The following is an 18578-nucleotide window of genomic DNA, read 5'->3' on the forward strand; positions in this document are numbered from 1 at the left end:
TTGCATGCGCCGTCCGTCCGTCCGTCCGTCCGTCGGTTGTCGTCCGTCAGTCGTCGGGGAGAACGCCATGGAATCGCCCGCGCTCGGCCTGGCTGCCGTCACGGTCTCGGCCGTACTCCAGCAAGGTGACCTGCTTACGTTGCTCTTTTTTTGTGTGTGTTGATGTCCGATCCCATTTGAAGTCGGAGGGATGGCAGCGACTGCACAGTCCACCCTGCCACTTAGAATTGATTCGACGTCTATTGCTGTCAATAGCAGCCAATGACAGGCAACAAATTTATTTTGGTGCCTTTCTGTTGATTTTGGGGCATTTAGGGGTCACTTCCTGTTGGTTTTGAGTTACTGAAAAGGAAGAATGTCCCCAAAATGAATAGGAAGTGACTTAAAATTCAACAGAAAGTGAACTGTTAATGCCCCTAAAATTGATTTTGAGGCAATTACGGGTCACTTCCCATTGATTTTTGAGTTCTCTAAAAGGAATAATGTTCCCAAATGAATAGGAAGTGACTCAAAAATCAACCGGAAATGACCTGTAAATTCCCTAAAACCAATTGAGTTACTTCCTGTTACTTAGGGGGGCATTTACGGGTCACTTACTTTTGATTTTGGGAACTGGGGCATTTCACATCATTTCCTGTTAATTTTGGTCACCTCTTGTCAATTTTTGGGCATTTAGAGGTCACTTCCTGTAGATTTTGGGGCATTCCCGGGTCACTCCCTTTTGATTTGGGGACATTTATGGGTCTCTTTCTGTTGATTTTGGGTTAGACATTTCACATCATTTCCTGTTAATTTTGGGTCATTTTTTTGGGGCATTTACAGGTCACTTCCTGTTGATTTAGGGGCATTCATGGGTCACTTCCTGTAGATTTTGGGGCATTTATGGGTCACTTCCTTTTGATTTTGGGTTACTGGGGCATTTCACATCATTTCTAGTTAATTTTTAGTCATTTCCTGTTAATTTTGGGGCATTCACGGGTCACTTCCTGTAGATTTTGGAGCATTTATGGGTCACTTCCTGTCATTTTTTGGGCATTTAGGGGTCACTTCCTGTAGATTCTGGGGCATTTAGGGTCACTTCCTTTTGATTTCGGGTTACTGGGTCATTTCACATCATTTCCTGTTAATTTTGGTCACTTCCTGTAGATTTTGGGGCATCTATGGGTCACTTCGTGTAGATTTTGGGTTACTGGGGCATTTCACATCATTTCTAGTTAATTTTTGGTCACTTCCTGTTAATTTTGGGGCATTCGCGGGTCACTTCATGTAGATTTTGGAGCATTTATGGGTCACTTCCTGTCATTTTTTGGGCATTTAGGGGTCACTTCCTGTAGATTCTGGGGCATTTAGGGTCACTTCCTTTTGATTTGGGGACATTTATGGGTTTCTGTTGATTTTGGGTTACTAGGACATTTGACATCATTTCCTGATAATTTTGGGTCATTTTTGGGGGGCATTTACGGGTCACTTCCTGTTGATTTTAGGGTCACTTCCTTTTGATTTTGGGTTACTGGGGGATTTCACATTTCCTCTTAATTTTTAGTCACTTCCTGTTGATTTAGGGGCATTCACGGGTCACTTCCTGTAGATTTTGGGGCATTTATGGGTCACTCCCTGTCATTTTTTGGGCATTTAGGGGTCACTTCCTGTAGATTCTGGGGCATTTAGGGGTCACTTCCTTTTGATTTCGGGTTACTGGGTCATTTCACATCATTTCCTGTTAATTTTGGGGCATTCGCGGGTCACTTTCTGTTGATTTGGGGACATTAATGGGTCTCTGTTGATTTTGGGTTACTAGGACATTTGACATCATTTCCTGTTAATTTTGGGTCATTTTTGGGGGGCATTTACAGGTCACTTCCTGTTGATTTTAGGGTCACTTCCTTTTGATTTTGGGTTACTGGGGGATTTCACATTTTCTCTTAATTTTTAGTCACTTCCTGTAGGTTTTGGGGCATTTATGGGTCACTTCCTGTAGATTTTGGGGCATTTATGGGTCACTTCCTGTAGATTTTGGGTTACTGGGGCATTTCACATCATTTCTAGTTAATTTTTGGTCACTTCCTGTTAATTTTGGGGCATTCACGGGTCACTTCCTGTAGATTTTGGGGCATTTATGGGTCACTTTCGGTCAATTTTTGGGCATTTAGGGGTCACTTCCTGTAGATTCTGGGGCATTTAGGGGTCACTTCCTTTTGATTTCGGGTTACTGGAGCATTTCACATCATTTCCTGGTAATTTTGGTCACTTCCTGTCAATTTTGGGGCATTTAGGGGTCATTTCCTGTAGATTTTGGGTTACTGGGGCATTTCACATCATTTCTAGTTAATTTTTGGTCACTTCCTGTTAATTTTGGGGCATTCACGGGTCACTTCCTGTTGATTTGGTGGGCATTTATGGTTCTCTTTCTGTTGATTATGGGTTACTAGGACATTTCACATCATTTCCTGTTAATTTTGGGGCATTTCCTTTTTGGGGCAATTACGGGTCAGTTCCTGTTGATTTTAGGGTCACTTCCTATTGATTTTGAGTTACTGAAAAGGAAGAATGTCCCCAAATGAATAGGAAGTGACTCAAAAAATTAACAGGTGGTAACCTGTAATCGCCCTAAAATCAATTGAGTCACTTCCTTTTCATTTTGAGGTGTTAACAGATATTTTCCTATCGATTTTGGGGCATTTATGGGTCACTTCCTGTTGATTTGGGGTTACAGAGGCATTTTATATCATTTCCTATTTATTTTTGGTCACTTCCTGTTAATTTTCTGATGATTTGGGGCATTAAGGGATCACTTCCTGTTGATTTTGAGTTATTGAAAAGGAAGAATCTCCTCAAATGAATAGGAAGTGTCTCCAAAATCAACAGGAAGTCACCTGTAAATGCCCCAAAATCGACAGGAAGTGATCTGTTAACACCAAAAGGAAAAAGGAAGTAATTGACTCCAAAATCAACAACAGGTAACCTGTCTTCCTGTTGATTTTGGGGGATTTATGGGTCACTTCCTGATGATTTTTGGGTTAGTGAAAAGGAAGAATGTCCCCTAATGAATTAGGAAGTGACTTGAAAATCATCATGAAGTAACCTGTAAGTTCCCTAAATTGAGTCACTTCCTTTTTGTTTTGGGGCATTTACGGGTCACTTCCTGTTGATCTTTGGGCTTTTATGGGTGACTTCCTTTTGATTTTGCGTTACTTGGGCATTTCACGTCAGTTCCTGTTGATTTCCAGTCACTTTTGGGACTTTTACAGGTCGCTTCCTGTTGATTTCAGGGCATATATGGGTCACTTCCTGTTAATTTTGGGTTTACTAAAAGGAAGAATAGGAAGTGACCTGCATATGCCCTAAAATCAATTGAGTCACTTCCTAGTTCTTTTGGGGCATTTACAGGTCACTTCCTGTTGGCTTGGGGGCATTCATGGGTCACTTCCTTTTGATTTTGCGTTACTTGGGCATTTCACATCATTTCCTGTTGATTCTCAATCACTTCCTGTTGATTTTGGGCAGGGCCATTTGGGGGCCCTAAGCAAAATAATGCAAAGGGGCCCATATTTTTGGCCCACCATTTCGTCACAGTGTACTATGAAACCCATACATGCAATCCAACCCATACATCCATATTTTGTATATTAATCAGATTTTGTTGATATTTCAAACTTCTCACCCCAAATGATTGTCAGTACTTACAGTAGATAGCGCCAAACCTTTTTCTGAAAGAGGAAAGAAAGAAGTTAAGGACGAACTTTTATTTTTTTTAAGCTTGTAATCAAGTATCAAAACTCAATTCAATTCAAGTAATGCAAACTGTAGTAAACAAAATAGAATATAAATTAAACAATTGCCAGATTGGGACCCCCCTAGTGGTCAGGGGCCTTAAGCAGCTGCATAGTCTGCATATAGGCTGGGCTGGCCCTGATTTTGGGTTACTCAAAGTGACCCATGAATGTCCTTAAATGTGTCACAAAATCAACAGAAAGTAACCTGTAAATTCAGTCAATTAAACAGGAAGTGACCCACAATGAATGCTCTGGTTTCTGTGCCATTGACGGTGCTTGACGTCCAGTCCAGTCTAAATGAAGTGAACTTCTTAGCGCCGTCAATGGCGGCCAGTGAGCTAAACTAAATGAAAACTCATCATTGGAGCTCTATTATTGGCAATGGGGTTGAGTGGGGAAAAAAGTTTTGCCGGCTGTATATTTTTTTTCCTTACATGGAAAAAAGAAAAGCAAAAGTTTGCCAAAATAATAGCAGTCTGATTTATAGAAAAATATGGAAAAATAGGAAAGATGTCATTTAAAATACGTTTTTTCCTGTATGTTTCCCCCCCTTAAGCTTAGCTATCAAATATTAAAAAAAATAAAAATAAATAGTCGAATACATTTTTATAAGGGCAAAAATAACAGCAGTCTGAGCTTTAGAGTTAAAAAGAAAGAATTGATCCGAAAAGCCTTTTAATGAAATGAAGGCAACATGGTTGCCTAGCCTACTTTTCCCTGCAGGTGATCGGCGCCCGGAGAAAGTTCCGCGTGTCCCCTCCGTGCACAAGCGGCCCCCCCGACTTCGAGCGCCTCTTCCGGGCTCAGTAAGTGCCTCCCTCCCGCTCTCCCTCCCAAGCTCAAAGGCAAGTTTTTTCCCCCCGTCAATTTGCAGAGCCAATTGCTCGGAATACTTTCCTATGTTTGTCGCCCTCTTGTGGACATCCGGAATCTTCTTCAACCAAGGTAGCGATTGTGCGCTCGAAACGCCTGCCTTTCAACGTAAAAGCTCAAATCTTTTACTCATCAGGTGTATCGTGCGCGTGTGGCGCGCTGTACCTGTACGCACGTCTGCGTTACTTTCACGGTTACGCCGAGTCAGCGCAACAACGGTCAGTCACTCTCTGGATTTCATTCAGGGGTCCCCAAACTACGCCCCGCAGGCCTCCACATTCGGTCCGGCCCCCTGAACTTTTTTTCCCCTTCCTCAATAGTGTTTATTTCCTGGCTTTTTTTCTGTGGAGAACCCAGAGAGGGTTATTTGGTTATTATCTATTTAATTAATAGTGTTATTATTATATTTAGGGTTGTTCCGATCATGTTTTTTTTGCTCCCAATCCGATCCCGATCGTTTTAGTTTGAGTATCTGCCGATCCCGATATTTCCCGATCCAATTGCTTTTTTTTTTTGCTCCCGATTCAATTCCAATTATTCCCGATCATATACATTTTGGCAACGCATTAAGAAAAAAATGAATAAAACTCTGACGAATATATGCATTCAACGTACTGTACATAAGTACTGTATTTGTTTATTATGACAATAAATCCTCAAGATGGCATTGACATTATTAACATTCTCTCTGTGACAGGGATACACGGATAGAAAGACTTGTGACTTTGTATAGTGTGACTAAATATTGCCATCTAGTGTATTTGTTGCTTTCAGTAAATGATACTGTAGCCATGCCCAAATGCATGATGGGAAGTGCAACCATGACTGTGCATCGTGCTACTAATTGATATATCTTCTCTGCGTTGGTAAATAACATAAGGTGTTAAGAAAAAGATCAATTGCTACTTTGCTTTGCCACATTGCTTCCCATGATATTTCTAATCATAGGCAGTGGGATTGTAAGGCTGTAAGGCCAATTAGAAAAAGGCTCCAAAGGCTGCCAAAATTCACTCTACTCATTTTATGCTGCCTTTTATCTCTCTATATAGGTAAAGCAGCGCCATTACAGATTGAGTGCGACAATGCGCGGGTGGGTCGTGCAGCGCATGCATTAATTGCGTTAAATATTTTAACGTGATACATTTTTTAAAAAATGAATTACCGCCGTTATCGGGATAAATTTGATAACCCTACCTTAAGCCTAAAGACTGGATGAGTGTAAGACATTTTGTCTGTAACGTTAAATACAATTAGAAAACGATTTAAATAAAATATATATATATACTGTATATATATATATATATATATAAAAGGCATGGCCGATATTTTTTTGCCGATTCCAATACTTTGAAAATGACGTGATCGGACCTGATCGATCGGGACATATCTAATTATATTATAGTTAGGGCTGTCAAACGATTAAAATTTGTAATCGAGTTAATCACAGCGTAAAAATTAATGAATCATAATTAATCGCAATTCAAACCATCTATGAAATATGCCTTTTCTGTAAATTATTGTTGGAATGGAAATACAGTGCCTTGCAAAAGTATTCGGCCCCCTTGAATCTTGCAACCTTTCACCACATTTCAGGCTTCAAACATAAAGATATGAAATTGAATTTTTTTGTCAAGAATCAACAACAAGTGGGACACAATCGTGAAGTGGAACAACATTTATTGGATAATTTCAACTTTTTTAACAAATAAAAAACTGAAAAGTGGGGCATGCAATATTATTCGGCCCCTTTACTTTCAGTGCAGCAAACTCACTCCAGAAGTTCAGTGAGGATCTCTGAATGTTGTCCTAAATGACCGATGATGATAAATAGAATCCACCTGTGTGTAATCAAGTCTCCGTATAAATGCACCTGCTCTGTGATAATCTTAGGGTTCTGTTTAAAGTGCAGAGAGCATTATGAAAACCAAGGAACACACCAGGCAGGTCCGAGATACTGTTGTGGAGAAGTTTAAAGCCGGATTTGGATTTCCCAAGCTTTAAACATCTCAAGGAGCACTGTGCAAGCCATTATATTGAAATGGAAGGAGCATCAGACCACTGCAAATCTACCAAGACCCGGCCGTCCTTCCAAACTTTCTTCTCAAAAAAGAGAAAACTGATCAGAGATGCAGCCAAGAGGCCCATGATCACTCTGGATGAACTGCAGAGATCTACAGCTGAGGTGGGAGAGTCTGTCCATAGGACAACAATCAGTCGTACACTGCACAAATCTGGCCTTTATGGAAGAGTGGCAAGAAGAAAGCCATTTCTCAAAGATATCCATAAAAAGTCTCATTTAAAGTTTGCCACAAGCCACCTGGGAGACACACCAAACATGTGGAAGAAGGTGCGCTGGTCAGATGAAACCAAAATTGAACTTTCTGGCCACAATGCAAAACGATATGTTTGGCGTAAAAGCAACACAGCTCATCACCCTGAACACACCATCCCCACTGTCAAACATGGTGGTGGCAGCATCATGGTTTGGGCCTGCTTTTCTTCAGCAGGGACAGGGAAGATGGTTCAAATTGACGGGAAGATGGATGCAGCCAAATACAGGAACATTCTGGAAGAAAACCTGTTGGTATCTGCACAAGAGCTGAGACTGGGACGGAGATTTATCTTCCAACAGGACAATGATCCAAAACATAAAGCCAAATCTACAATGGAATGGTTCAAAAATAAACGTATCCAGGTGTTAGAATGGCCAAGTCAAAGTCCAGACCTGAATCCAATGGAGAATCTGTGGAAAGAGCTGAAGACTGCTGTTCACAAACACTCTCCATCCAACCTCACTGAGCTCGAGCTGTTTTGCAAGGAAGAATGGGCAAGAATGGCAGTCTCTCCATGTGCAAAACTGATACCCCAAGCGACTTGCAGCTGTAATTGGAGCAAAAGGTGGCGCTACAAAGTATTAACGCAAGGGGGCCGAATAATATTGCACGCCCCACTTTTCAGTTTTTTATTTGTTAAAAAAGTTGAAATTATCCAATAAATTTTGTTCCACTTCACGATTGTGTCCCACTTGTTGTTGATTCTTGACAAAAAATTAAAATTTTATATCTTTATGTTTGAAGCCTGAAATGTGGCGAAAGGTTCAAGGGGGCCGAATACTTTTGCAAGGCACTGTATAAGTTATAGAAATTTTATATTAAAACCCCTCTTCATGTTTTCGTTTTAAAATAATTTGTAAAATTTTCAAACAAAAAATAAACTAGTAGCTTGCCATTGTTGATGTCAATAATTACACAATGTTCATAGATGGTGCTGCAACCCATAAAATCAGTCACACCCAAGCGCCAACAGAGGGCAACAAAACACCAAAAAACACAAGCAACAAATGGACACGACACTGTGCTGTCATTTTAATGTTTGAGCTGGGCATGTGCGTCAAATGCGTCAAATATTTTAACGTGATTAATTTAAAATATCAATTACCGCCCGTTAATGTGATAATTTTGACAGCCTTAATTATATTATTATTTTTTTTAATTCCTTTTTTTTCTGTGAAGAATCCAGAAAGGGTTATTTGATTGTGGCTTTCTGAAAAACAATACATTTTTACATTTAGGCACTCCCGCAATCGTCACACGTTTTCTGTTACAAACTGACCCCGGCCCCTCATCAGAGAAGGGAAAAGTTTGGGGATCCCTGATTTAATTTATAACAGCAGATATATATATATATATATATTGCATTTTCCTTGTTAACTCATTGACTACCATTGACAGACAGCGCTAGACGTCCAATTGAATCCATTTTGATTGTATGAACTCATACGATTCATTGGCAACGCGATTGACGCCAGTGTACGTCCATGCAAATGACAGCCACGTAACATTCATGCCATTGACAGGAAGTGACCCCAAAAGGCCTTCAAATGAACAGGAAGCGACCCCCAATTGGCCTTAAATTGACAGGAAGTGACCAAAATATGCCCCCAAATTTACAGGAATAACCCAAACATGCCAACAAATTGACAAAAAGTGACCCAATAAAAAGTGATTGCAATATGCCCCAAAATCAACAGGTGACCCCGAAATGCCTCCAAATAAAAAAAATAATGACTCAAATTCAACTGGAAATGACCCCGAATCCACAAGAAGTGACCCGAATATGCCCACAAGTGAACAAAAAGTGGCCCCGATAACAGGAATTGACCGCAAAATGTTTGGGTGGCTTTAGTTAAAGCAGACTGTTTTTTTCATCTGTGTGATTCTGACAAAGATTAGACCACATTTGATGGTGATTTCTGCAGAAATGTGAAATTTTCAAAGGCTCGGATACTTTTTCCATACACTGTAATGTACACTATCCAATCCATCCCTCAATTTGGAAAAAGACAACATGTCCTGTGGTGGTTTCCTCAGTTTGCGGCCTCTCTACGTGAGCGCGGCCCTCCTTTGGCTCCTGGTGGCGTTCTCCTGCGTCGGCATCCTGTCTTCCTTTTGGAGACTATGCTTCCACGCCAACGGACGCCATCCGGCCTGATCATCTACGGACGAGGCTCAAATTTCAATCAATAAACGTGGCGGTCTTATTCCACCGTTTGCCTTTTTTTCTCTTTTTAAATGTCAAACATTTAACCGTTTTATGCTGGCTTGTTCATAAATGGAGACACTTCTTGCAACGCAGATGTTAACTGTAGTTTTACTTTGAAACACACCGTAGAACTGGTGGTACAATTCAATAAACGCACATATACAAATGAAAACACGCCTGCCCCTTTAATTATAAATTTTACTATTTTAAGTGGTAAGCAAACACACACACAAAAAGTTGCGCATCATGTACATTTTCAATAAACTTTAGCAAGACAACAGCTCCTTCTATTGGCGAAACAAAATATTTCAGGTAAACTTGACAGCTGGCACTTTCCCCCGCCATTTTTTATTCAGTTTTTTTTTTTTTTGTCCAAATTTCCCATTCATTTCCAATGGCATTTAAGCATGTTTTTTCATTTTATTGATGCCAATGTACTTGGATTCCATTTACGCCTATGTAAATTGATACCATTGACGTCCAAATTTTTTCCCATTCATTTTCAATGGGAATTTTTTTCTTCTCTCCAAATCAACAGATAATGACTAGATATCAATAGGACGTGTCCCCCAAACTTCCCAAATTCCATTGACGCTTATGGAGGGTGATGCCATTGACGTCCATGGACGTCCAAATTTCCCATTCATTTCTAATGACATTTAATTATATTTTTTCATTTTATTGATGCCAATGTACTTGGATTCCATTGACGCCTATGTAAGTTGATACCATTGACATCCATGGGCGTCCAAATTTTTTCTCATTCATTTTCAATGGGATTTTTTTTTTTTTCCCCAAATCAACAGAAAATGACTAGATATCAATAGGACGTGTCCCCCAAACTTCCCCAATTCCATTGACGCTTATGGAGGGTGCCGCCATTGACGGACATGGACGTCCAATTCTCCCAATCATCTCTAATGGCGTTTACTTTATTATTGTCCATTCTATTGCTACACCTGAGTGGGGCTAACATCTGTATCTCCACTGAGGAAAGACCCAGGTGTAATTTCTCCCGAAATTGCAGTTTCTAGTTTATTCAGTTTTTTTTTTGTGTGTGTGTGTCTTTGCAAACTGATGTAATAAAGCATTTTCACCAGTGGACGGTACTGAAGATCAGCCTAACCCACTGGATTTTTTTTTTTTTTTTTACAAATTTGTAAAAAGAAAAAATCAAAATGAATGAATATCCGTAATAGTGCTGCAACGATTAATCGGGTAACTCGAGTATTCGATTAGGAAAAAAAAGATTAGAATTAAATTTTGCTGCTTCGAGTATTCGTTTAATTATTGAGGCGTTGTAATGGTTTATTTTGAAAGTGTTTGCATTGTTTTTTTGATTTGACTGGATACACTGCCCTCTAGTCTGCCTCATTTCACATGGCTGAATCCAGCTGCTCCATGTTAAAACCAACATAAGTTTTTGTTAGAGCTGTTTTTTTAATGCATTCGGAATTTAGTTTATATTTAGCCGTTTTTTGTGGGAATATGTGTCTGAACCATTTGTTAAGAGCTTTGTTAAAAAAAAAAAAAAAAAAAACGTTTTATAGCATTTAAGCTAGTGGACTTTTGCTACGTAAGTTAGCAAATTGTTCTTTTGTTGTACATAAATCCTCATTTAAATATTTTTTTATACCGTTTGAGGCTCTGCTCAGGTATTTTCATTTTTCATGTTCCTTATCCGATTACTCGATTAATCGACAAACTAGTTTGATTAATCGACAGCTGCAGCCCTAGTCTGTAATAAGCGCTCTAATATCTACAATGCAAAAACTCACCTAGCTAAAACGAGTTAAATTCCCATGTTTTCAGTGTAAATATACTAGGAATAAGTGAAATGATCTGCCAGTGCTTCAAGTCGATTTTACTCTTAGATTTCTTAAAATAATAGCTATCTTAAAACAAGCTTCATACTTGTTTTAAGCAAGAAATCACAAAAAAAGCTTTGAAATTTTTATTTATTTTTTTATTAAAAATGGTGGCAAAAAATAATTTGGTATCATCAAAAAAAAAAAAAAAAAATCAGCTGCTCAAAAACTGACAAAAAATCGTTGCAAAAAATTCCAACATTAAAATTCAATTTTGTTGTGAAAAAACAAAGGGGAAAAAATATTCTCAAAACTTTCAGTGGCTAAAAATTTAGGTAAAAATTCAATGGCAATAAAATAGGTCACAAATAGTGAGTGGCAAGAACTTAGTTTCTGGAATTTGGTAAAAAAAAAAGCGGCAAAAAAAAAAAAAAAAATCAGCCGCTTAAGACTTGACAAAAAAAATTCCAACATAAACATTGTTTTGTTGAAAAACAATAAAGGGCATAAAAACTTATTCGTCTAAAAAAGTTCAGGAGGAAAAAAAAAGTCAAAAATGTGCTGACTTGCCTCTATTTTTTTGAGAAAGAAATATCTAAATCATGAGATTCTAAGTATCATGTCTCACATTTGGCTATAAGGGTTCAACTGCCTTTCAACAACACGTAAAACGCAGCACCATTTTCCATCTAAATGTTTTATTCTAATTCGAACTCCAACAAGAAAATATTTAAAAAATGCAGCCCCACTTTACACAAATGGGTTTATTTTTTAACAAAAACTTGCATTTATTTACATGTGAAAGTTTCAGCGACTGGCCAGTCTCACGGCGCTGGCGTGCTCCACCACCTTGTGGTAGTCGGCCAGTTTGTCCCGGAGTTTGCCGTAAAGCTGAAACGCGACAAGAAAAAGGTCGTTAACTCAGCCCGACCGATGAGAGAGCGGCGGCGACGACACTTACGTCCCGGTGGCTCTGCGAACCGTCCAGCGTCGCCATCAGCTGATCCACAGAGGTGTACGGCAACCACACGGCCGGGTTGCGTGCTGACAGCGGCGCCTGAAAAATGCTACTGTTTAGGGGTGTGACAAAATATCCAAATGGTGATATATCGTGATACTTTGTATCCCAAAAGGTTATTGATATGCTCCTGCCAAGAATCGAGATATCGTTTTAAAAAGATGTCAATGTCTAAAAAAATAAAAAGGAACCAAAAAGTTGCTACCAAAATCTTCCACCATAATAGTGTCACAGGTTACTCTAAGGCTGCCATTGACGGCGCTCGACGCCCCATCCATTTAGAATGGGAACGTCCATTCATTCGAAATAGGGCTTCAGCTATCGATTATTTTAGTAGTCGATTAATTGATGAACTATTTAGTTCGAATATTCGAGTAATCAGATAAGGAACATATTATTTTACCTGAGCTGACCCTCACACAGTATATATATATATATATATATATATATATATTAGGGCTGTCAAACGATTAAAATTTTTAATCGAGTTAATTACAGCTTGAAAATTAAACGTAATAATCGCAATTAATCGCTATTCAAACCATCTATAAAATATGCCATATTTTTCTGTAAATTATTGTTGGAATGGAAAGATAAGACAAGACGGATATATACATTCAACATACGGTACATAAGTACTGTATTTCTTTATTATAACAATAAATCAACAAGATGGCATTACCATTATTAACATTCTGTTAAAGCGATCCATGGATAGAAAGACTTGTAGTTCTTAAAAGATAAATGTGAGTACAAGTTATAGAAATTTTATATTAAAACCCCTCTTAATGTTTTCGTTTTAATAAAATTTTTAAAATTTTCAATCAAAAAATAAACTAGTAGCCCGCCATTGTTGATGTCAATAATTCCTTACACAATGCTCATGGGTGCTGAAGCCTATAAAATCAGTCGCACCCAAGCGCCAGCAGAGGGCGCCAAAACTCCGAAAAACACAAGTACACATTTCACTGTGCTGTCATTTTAATCTGATTGAGCGGGGCATTTGTGCGTTAATTGCGTCAAATATTTTAACGTGATTAATTTTTTAAAAATTACCGCCCGTTAACGCAATAATTTTGACAGCCCTAATATATATACACATAAAGTGGGGAGAACAAGTATTTTATACACTGCAGATTTCAGTCCCTGGCAGTGCATTGTGTTACTGATAGTGGCCTTTGTTACTGTGGTCCCAGCTCTCTGTAGGTCACTCACTAGGTTCCCCTGTGTGGTTCTGGAATTTTTGCTCACCGTTCTTGTTATCATTTTGACACCACGGGGCGAGATCTCGCATGGAGCACCAGATCGAGGGAGACTATCAGTGGTCTTGTACGTCTTCCATTTTCTAATAATTGCTCCCACAGTTGATTTCTTTACACCAAGCGTTTTACCTATTGCAGATTCAGTCTTCCCAGCCTTGTGCAGGTCTACAATTTTGCCTCTGGTATCCTTCGACAGCTCTTTGTCTTGGCCATCGTGGAGTTTGGAATGTGACTGACTGAAGTTGTGGACAGGTGTCTTTTATACCGATAATGAGTTAAAACAGGTGCCATTAATACAGGTAACGAGTGGAGCCTTGTTAGACCTCTTTGACAGCCAGAAATTTTACTTGTTTGTAGGTGACCAAATACTTATTTTCCACCATGATTTGCAAATAAATTCTTTAAAAATCAAACAAGGTGATTTTCTGCCCCCCCCCCCCCCACACACACACACACACATTCTGTCTCTCATGGTTGAGGTTTATCCATGTTGAAAATTACAGGCCTCTGTAATCTTTTCAAGTAGGAGAACTTGCACAATTGGTGGTTGACTAAATACTTATTTGCCCCACTGTAAATGGATTTAGTGACATAATTTGCCTATTAACCCAAATAAATCAACAAATAAGCCACACTGGACTATAAGCCGCAGGATTCAAAATGAGAGAAAAAAGTAGTGGCTTATAGTCCAAAAATTACGGTACATCTGTAGCGCTGCAATGCATGCTGAGAGGCATGTTGGACGTAAACAGTGTTGACAGCAGAGGCTGACTGTCTCCCCTAAGGGAGCAGTGATGGCCAAATGAAGCTTCTTGAAGCATTGAAGCTTTGCTGCCAATTGGTCAAATGAAGTATCTAGGACCAGACAGAAACGATTTTGGACCTGAAACTAACAAATTCTTAACCCAAAAAAAACACTTTGGACAAAACTGATACTTACCAAGAATGAACCATTATGTACCAAAAAAACTGACAAATTCTTATCAAAATTGAACCTTTATGGACCCAAAACTAACCATTTTGGACCCGAAACTAACAAATTCTTACCAAAAGTGAACCAATTAGGACCCAAAACGAACCATTTTGGACCTCTAACAAATTATTACAAAAAACAGACCCTTTTAGATACAAGATGAATCATTTTAGATCCAAAACTAACAGATTCTTACCTAAAATGAACCACTTTGGACCAGAGACAAACTAGTTTGGACCCCCAAATTAAAATTCTTAGTCAAATTGAAACATTGTCGGCCCAAATCAAACCATTTTGGACCCAAAACTAACAATTTCTTACCCAAATCCAACCATTTTGGACCCAAATTGAACCATTATGAACCCATTACTAACAAATTCTTAACAAAAATGAACCATTTCGGACCCAAATTGAACCATTTTGGACCCAAAACGAACCATTGTGGACTCGAAACTTACATTATGAAAACTGAAGCATTATGGACCAAAAATGAACCATTTAGGACCCAAAACGAACCATTCTGGACCTCTAACAAATTATTACAAAAAAAAAAAAAAAAAAAAAAAAAAGACCCTTTTGGACACAAAATGAATCATTTTAGACCCAAAACTAACAGATTCTTACCTAAAATGAACCAGTTTGGACTAATAACGAACTAGTTTGGACCCCCAAATTAAATTTCTTAGTCAAATTGAAGCATTGTGGGCCCAAATCAAACCATTTAGGACCCAAAACTAACCAATTCTTACCCAAATCCAACCATAGTGGTTCATGTGGTCTTTTGATGCCACTGTCAGATAAAGTGTTACCGGTTCATATCTTTTGGTGTAAATATCCCATAATAAAGTGAGGACAGCTGTGGCTTATCTATGAACAAATGCAGTTTCCGTGTCATTTGGTGGGTGGCGGCTTAATTTGTTGTACAAATTTTTTTTTTGCCATCAACAAATGAGTGGCAAAAATGTAGTGGCAAAAAAATGAATAAAAATTAATGGGGGGAAAAAAGGTGAAGAAAAAATTCCGTATGGCTAAAAACAGTTTGGTTACTAGTCAACGGACATCTGCTCGGTTGGCTTACCTTGATGCCAAAGTATTGGTGGCCGTGCCCCATAAGGCCGTCCAGGTACTCCATCAGCAGCTCGCCGGCCGAGTCCAGGAGGTCAAAGTTCAAGTAGAGCCGAAGCAAACCCGGCGTGTCCGCTTCCTGCGTGACAGTTGACGTCATCGATAAGACGCGATGAACGCAAGTGTTTAGCTGCTCTAAGATATGCTTGATTGTATGACCATTATACTCTGCAGGTTATACAAGTTTGCTCTCCCGCAGCTATTATGAAGAATACAGTTTTAGCCCATAATCATGTGCTTATATTTTTATTACCGGCAATTGCTCACATTCTGCTGATAAATAGATACACACACATATGTGGATTCATCACACAACGTCTCAGTACTTTTCCACCAAGCTACTTCGAGTGCAAATGTGTGTTCAAAACAAAGTTATCTTGCTCGCTCAAGAGTGTGACTGTTAATTTAATCAATGACTAGAATAACGAACTTGCCCGATCGAAACTGCCACGTTGGACAACAGGGTTGTAACTATATTCTGCCCAGCAACAAGCCCTCAATAAAAGTCAGCAGCGCGGGGAGCTCTGAGAGAGACTTCGATGAGACGCTCTTAGTCACGTTGCCCTATCTCAGACCTCTCCCCAAACTGCAGTTGGTAAAGTCTACTCTCTGACTCCTGCGTCCTTGTGTCCTGCCTTTGTCACCTCGCTCTGGGTCAATAGCTAAATTGAAGATCTTTTAGACCCAACAGCTGCGTTGAGACGGGATGTTTTTTTTCCTTGTCACGTGAATGGTTCCCATACAAAGTCAATGTAATCGTGCGTTGAATCGCAACAGATGCTTTTTTTAAGGCCTGTATTTTTACAAAAACCTGCACAAACCCTGCTACAAGCGTGACAAAACGCGTCCGTTCTGAACGGCGCACTTGAACGCTCTTACCTTGTAGGACTGGAGCAGCCAATCGGGCGGCGGCACGCCGTGCGACAACAGCTTGTGCAAGACACGTCGCAGATGAAGGCCGTTGGACGTCGGGAAGCGGGAAAGGAACCACGACAGGAGCCGCCACGCTTCATCCGTGGCACTAAACGAAGGGCGAAGTGCACAGTCAGCCCGGGCGAGCGGTCGCGGGGCCGAGCGGGCGTCACCTGGACTCCTTGGTGTTGACGGCGGACGGCAACCGATTGGCCGCCAGCCACTGCCAGGCTTCGTTCTGAGCCTCCTCGCCGCCCAGTTGCAGCTTGACGCACCTGAAGGTCAGAGCGTCCAAAAGAGGGTCCGGCGGCAACTCGAAGACGCCGCACAGCCGAAGAGCGCACGTGAACAGGCCGGCGTCCAGCAGCAGGTGCGAGAGCTGGCGCGGACCGGCGCCGCCTGTAAAAAGCACGGCGGGGCGACATCGTGAGGATGAGAGAGATCCAATCGTGACTCAAATCGCAGTCAACCACGTACCCGCGACGGCGGCGGCCTGCGGCTGATGCTGCGCCAGAGTGAGGCGACACGTGGCCAGGGCCAGTTCCTGCTCCAGGTCGCGTAGCTCCAAAATCTTCACCTGACGCTTGACTAATGCACAGAAGTGACATCACATCAACTTCAGCGACATGGCGTCACGCAATTTGTTCCATGATGCACCATCTGAACAATGAGTTTATCAGTAGTAGACGTCCAATTCATTTGAAGTGGGAGGTGTGGCAGCGAATTCGCTGAACTCATTTCAAATGGATCTTTGGACACCACATGATAGGCCTTGTTGAATTTTAGACCAACCAACCATTTCGGACCAAAAATGAACCATCTTGGACCCAAAACTAACAAATTCTTACCCAAAATGAAGTATCTAGGACCAGACACAAACCATTTTGGACCTGAAACTAACAAATTCTTAACCCAAATAAACCATTTTGGACAAAACTGATACTTACCAAAAATGAACCATTATGTACCAAAAAAACTGACAAATTCTTATCAAAATCGAACCTTTATGGACCCAAAACTAACCATTTCGGACCCGAAACTAACAAATTCTTACCAAAAATGAACTATTTAGGACCCAAAAAAAAAAAAGGCCCTTTTGGATACAAAATGAACCATCTTGGACCCAAAACTAACAGATTACTACCTAAAATGAAACAGTTTGGGCCAGAGACGAACTAGTTTGAACCACCAAATTAAAATTCTTAGTCAAATTGAAACATTGTGGGGCCCCAAATCAAACCATTTAGGACCCAAAACTAACAATTTCTTACCCAAATCCAACCATTTTGGACCCAAATTGAACCATTATGGATCCATTTCTAACAAATTCTTAACAAAAATTAACCATTTCGGACCCAAATTGAACATTTTGGACCCAAAACGAACCATTGTGGACTCGAAACTAACGTTATCAAAGCTGAAGCACTATGGACCCATAATGAACAATTTTGGACTAACATTAACATAAAACTAACATTATGAAAACTGAAGCATTACGGACCCAAAACTAACCATTTTGGACCTGAAACTAACAAATTCTTACCAAAAATTGACCATTTTGGACCCAAAATGAACTACTTCGGACCCAAATTGAACCGTTTTGGACCCAAAACGAACCACTCCAAACTAACATTATAAAAACTGAAGCGTTATGGACCCAAAACAAACTCTTACCAAAAATGAATCATTTACAACCAAAAATTAACCATTTTGGACCCCAAACTAACAAATTCCTACCAAAAATGAACCGTTTTGGACATAAAACAAACCACTATGGACTCCAAACTAATATCAAAACTGAAACATTATAGACTCAAAATGAACAATTTTGGACCCAAATCTAACATTCTTAACAAAATCGAACCATTATGGGCCCAGAATAAATCATTTTGGACTCGAAACTCACAAATTATTACCCAAATCGAACCACTTCGGACCCAAATTAAACCATAATGGACCCAGTCCTAACATTCTTAGCAAACTTGAACAATTCTGAACCCAAAAGGAACCATTTTGGACCCAAAACGAACCATTGTGGACTCGAAACTAACGTTATCAAAACTAAAGCATTATGGGCGCATAATGAACAATTTTGGACCCAAAACTAACAAATTCTTACCAAAAATTACCCATTTTGGACCCAAAACGAACCATTGTGGGCTCAAGACTAACATTATCAAAACAAGCATTATGGACCCAAAATGAACCATTTTTGACCCAAAATCAACAAATACTGGCCAAATTATTATGGACCAAAAATGAAGCATTTTTTTTCTAGCGCTGTAAATAAGT

The 18578-nt window shown here is 39.8% G+C and overlaps 2 protein-coding genes across 3 annotated transcripts in view; one reads left to right on the forward strand and one right to left on the reverse strand.

The window, feature by feature from the left end:
- The first annotated feature begins 4 nt into the window (after positions 1-4).
- On the forward strand, positions 5-9506 carry ltc4s (leukotriene C4 synthase). The gene is made up of 5 exons (XM_057850076.1): positions 5-125; positions 4480-4579; positions 4648-4718; positions 4783-4864; positions 9017-9506. Exons 1-5 carry the CDS (start codon positions 5-7, stop codon positions 9135-9137), a joined length of 495 nt encoding a protein of 164 aa, XP_057706059.1. The 3' UTR covers positions 9138-9506.
- A 1916-nt stretch (positions 9507-11422) lies between these two features.
- Positions 11423-18578, reverse strand: part of nup160 (nucleoporin 160) — a 37784-nt gene continuing 30628 nt past the window's right edge. Inside the window, exons 26-31 of one of the 2 annotated variants that reach the window (XM_057849593.1) lie at positions 16764-16874; positions 16460-16685; positions 16254-16395; positions 15328-15453; positions 11958-12053; positions 11423-11887 (exon numbers count right to left, since the gene is read on the reverse strand). In XM_057849593.1, coding sequence (XP_057705576.1) covers positions 11804-11887; positions 11958-12053; positions 15328-15453; positions 16254-16395; positions 16460-16685; positions 16764-16874 — 785 coding nt within the window. In that variant the 3' untranslated portion in view covers positions 11423-11803. The remainder of the gene's footprint in view (positions 11888-11957; positions 12054-15327; positions 15454-16253; positions 16396-16459; positions 16686-16763; positions 16875-18578) is intronic. The other variant, XM_057849594.1, reaches the window with a different exon arrangement.

Source organism: Corythoichthys intestinalis, chromosome 11 (assembly GCF_030265065.1).
Source record: "Corythoichthys intestinalis isolate RoL2023-P3 chromosome 11, ASM3026506v1, whole genome shotgun sequence".
Classification (NCBI taxonomy): Eukaryota; Metazoa; Chordata; class Actinopteri; order Syngnathiformes; family Syngnathidae; genus Corythoichthys; species Corythoichthys intestinalis.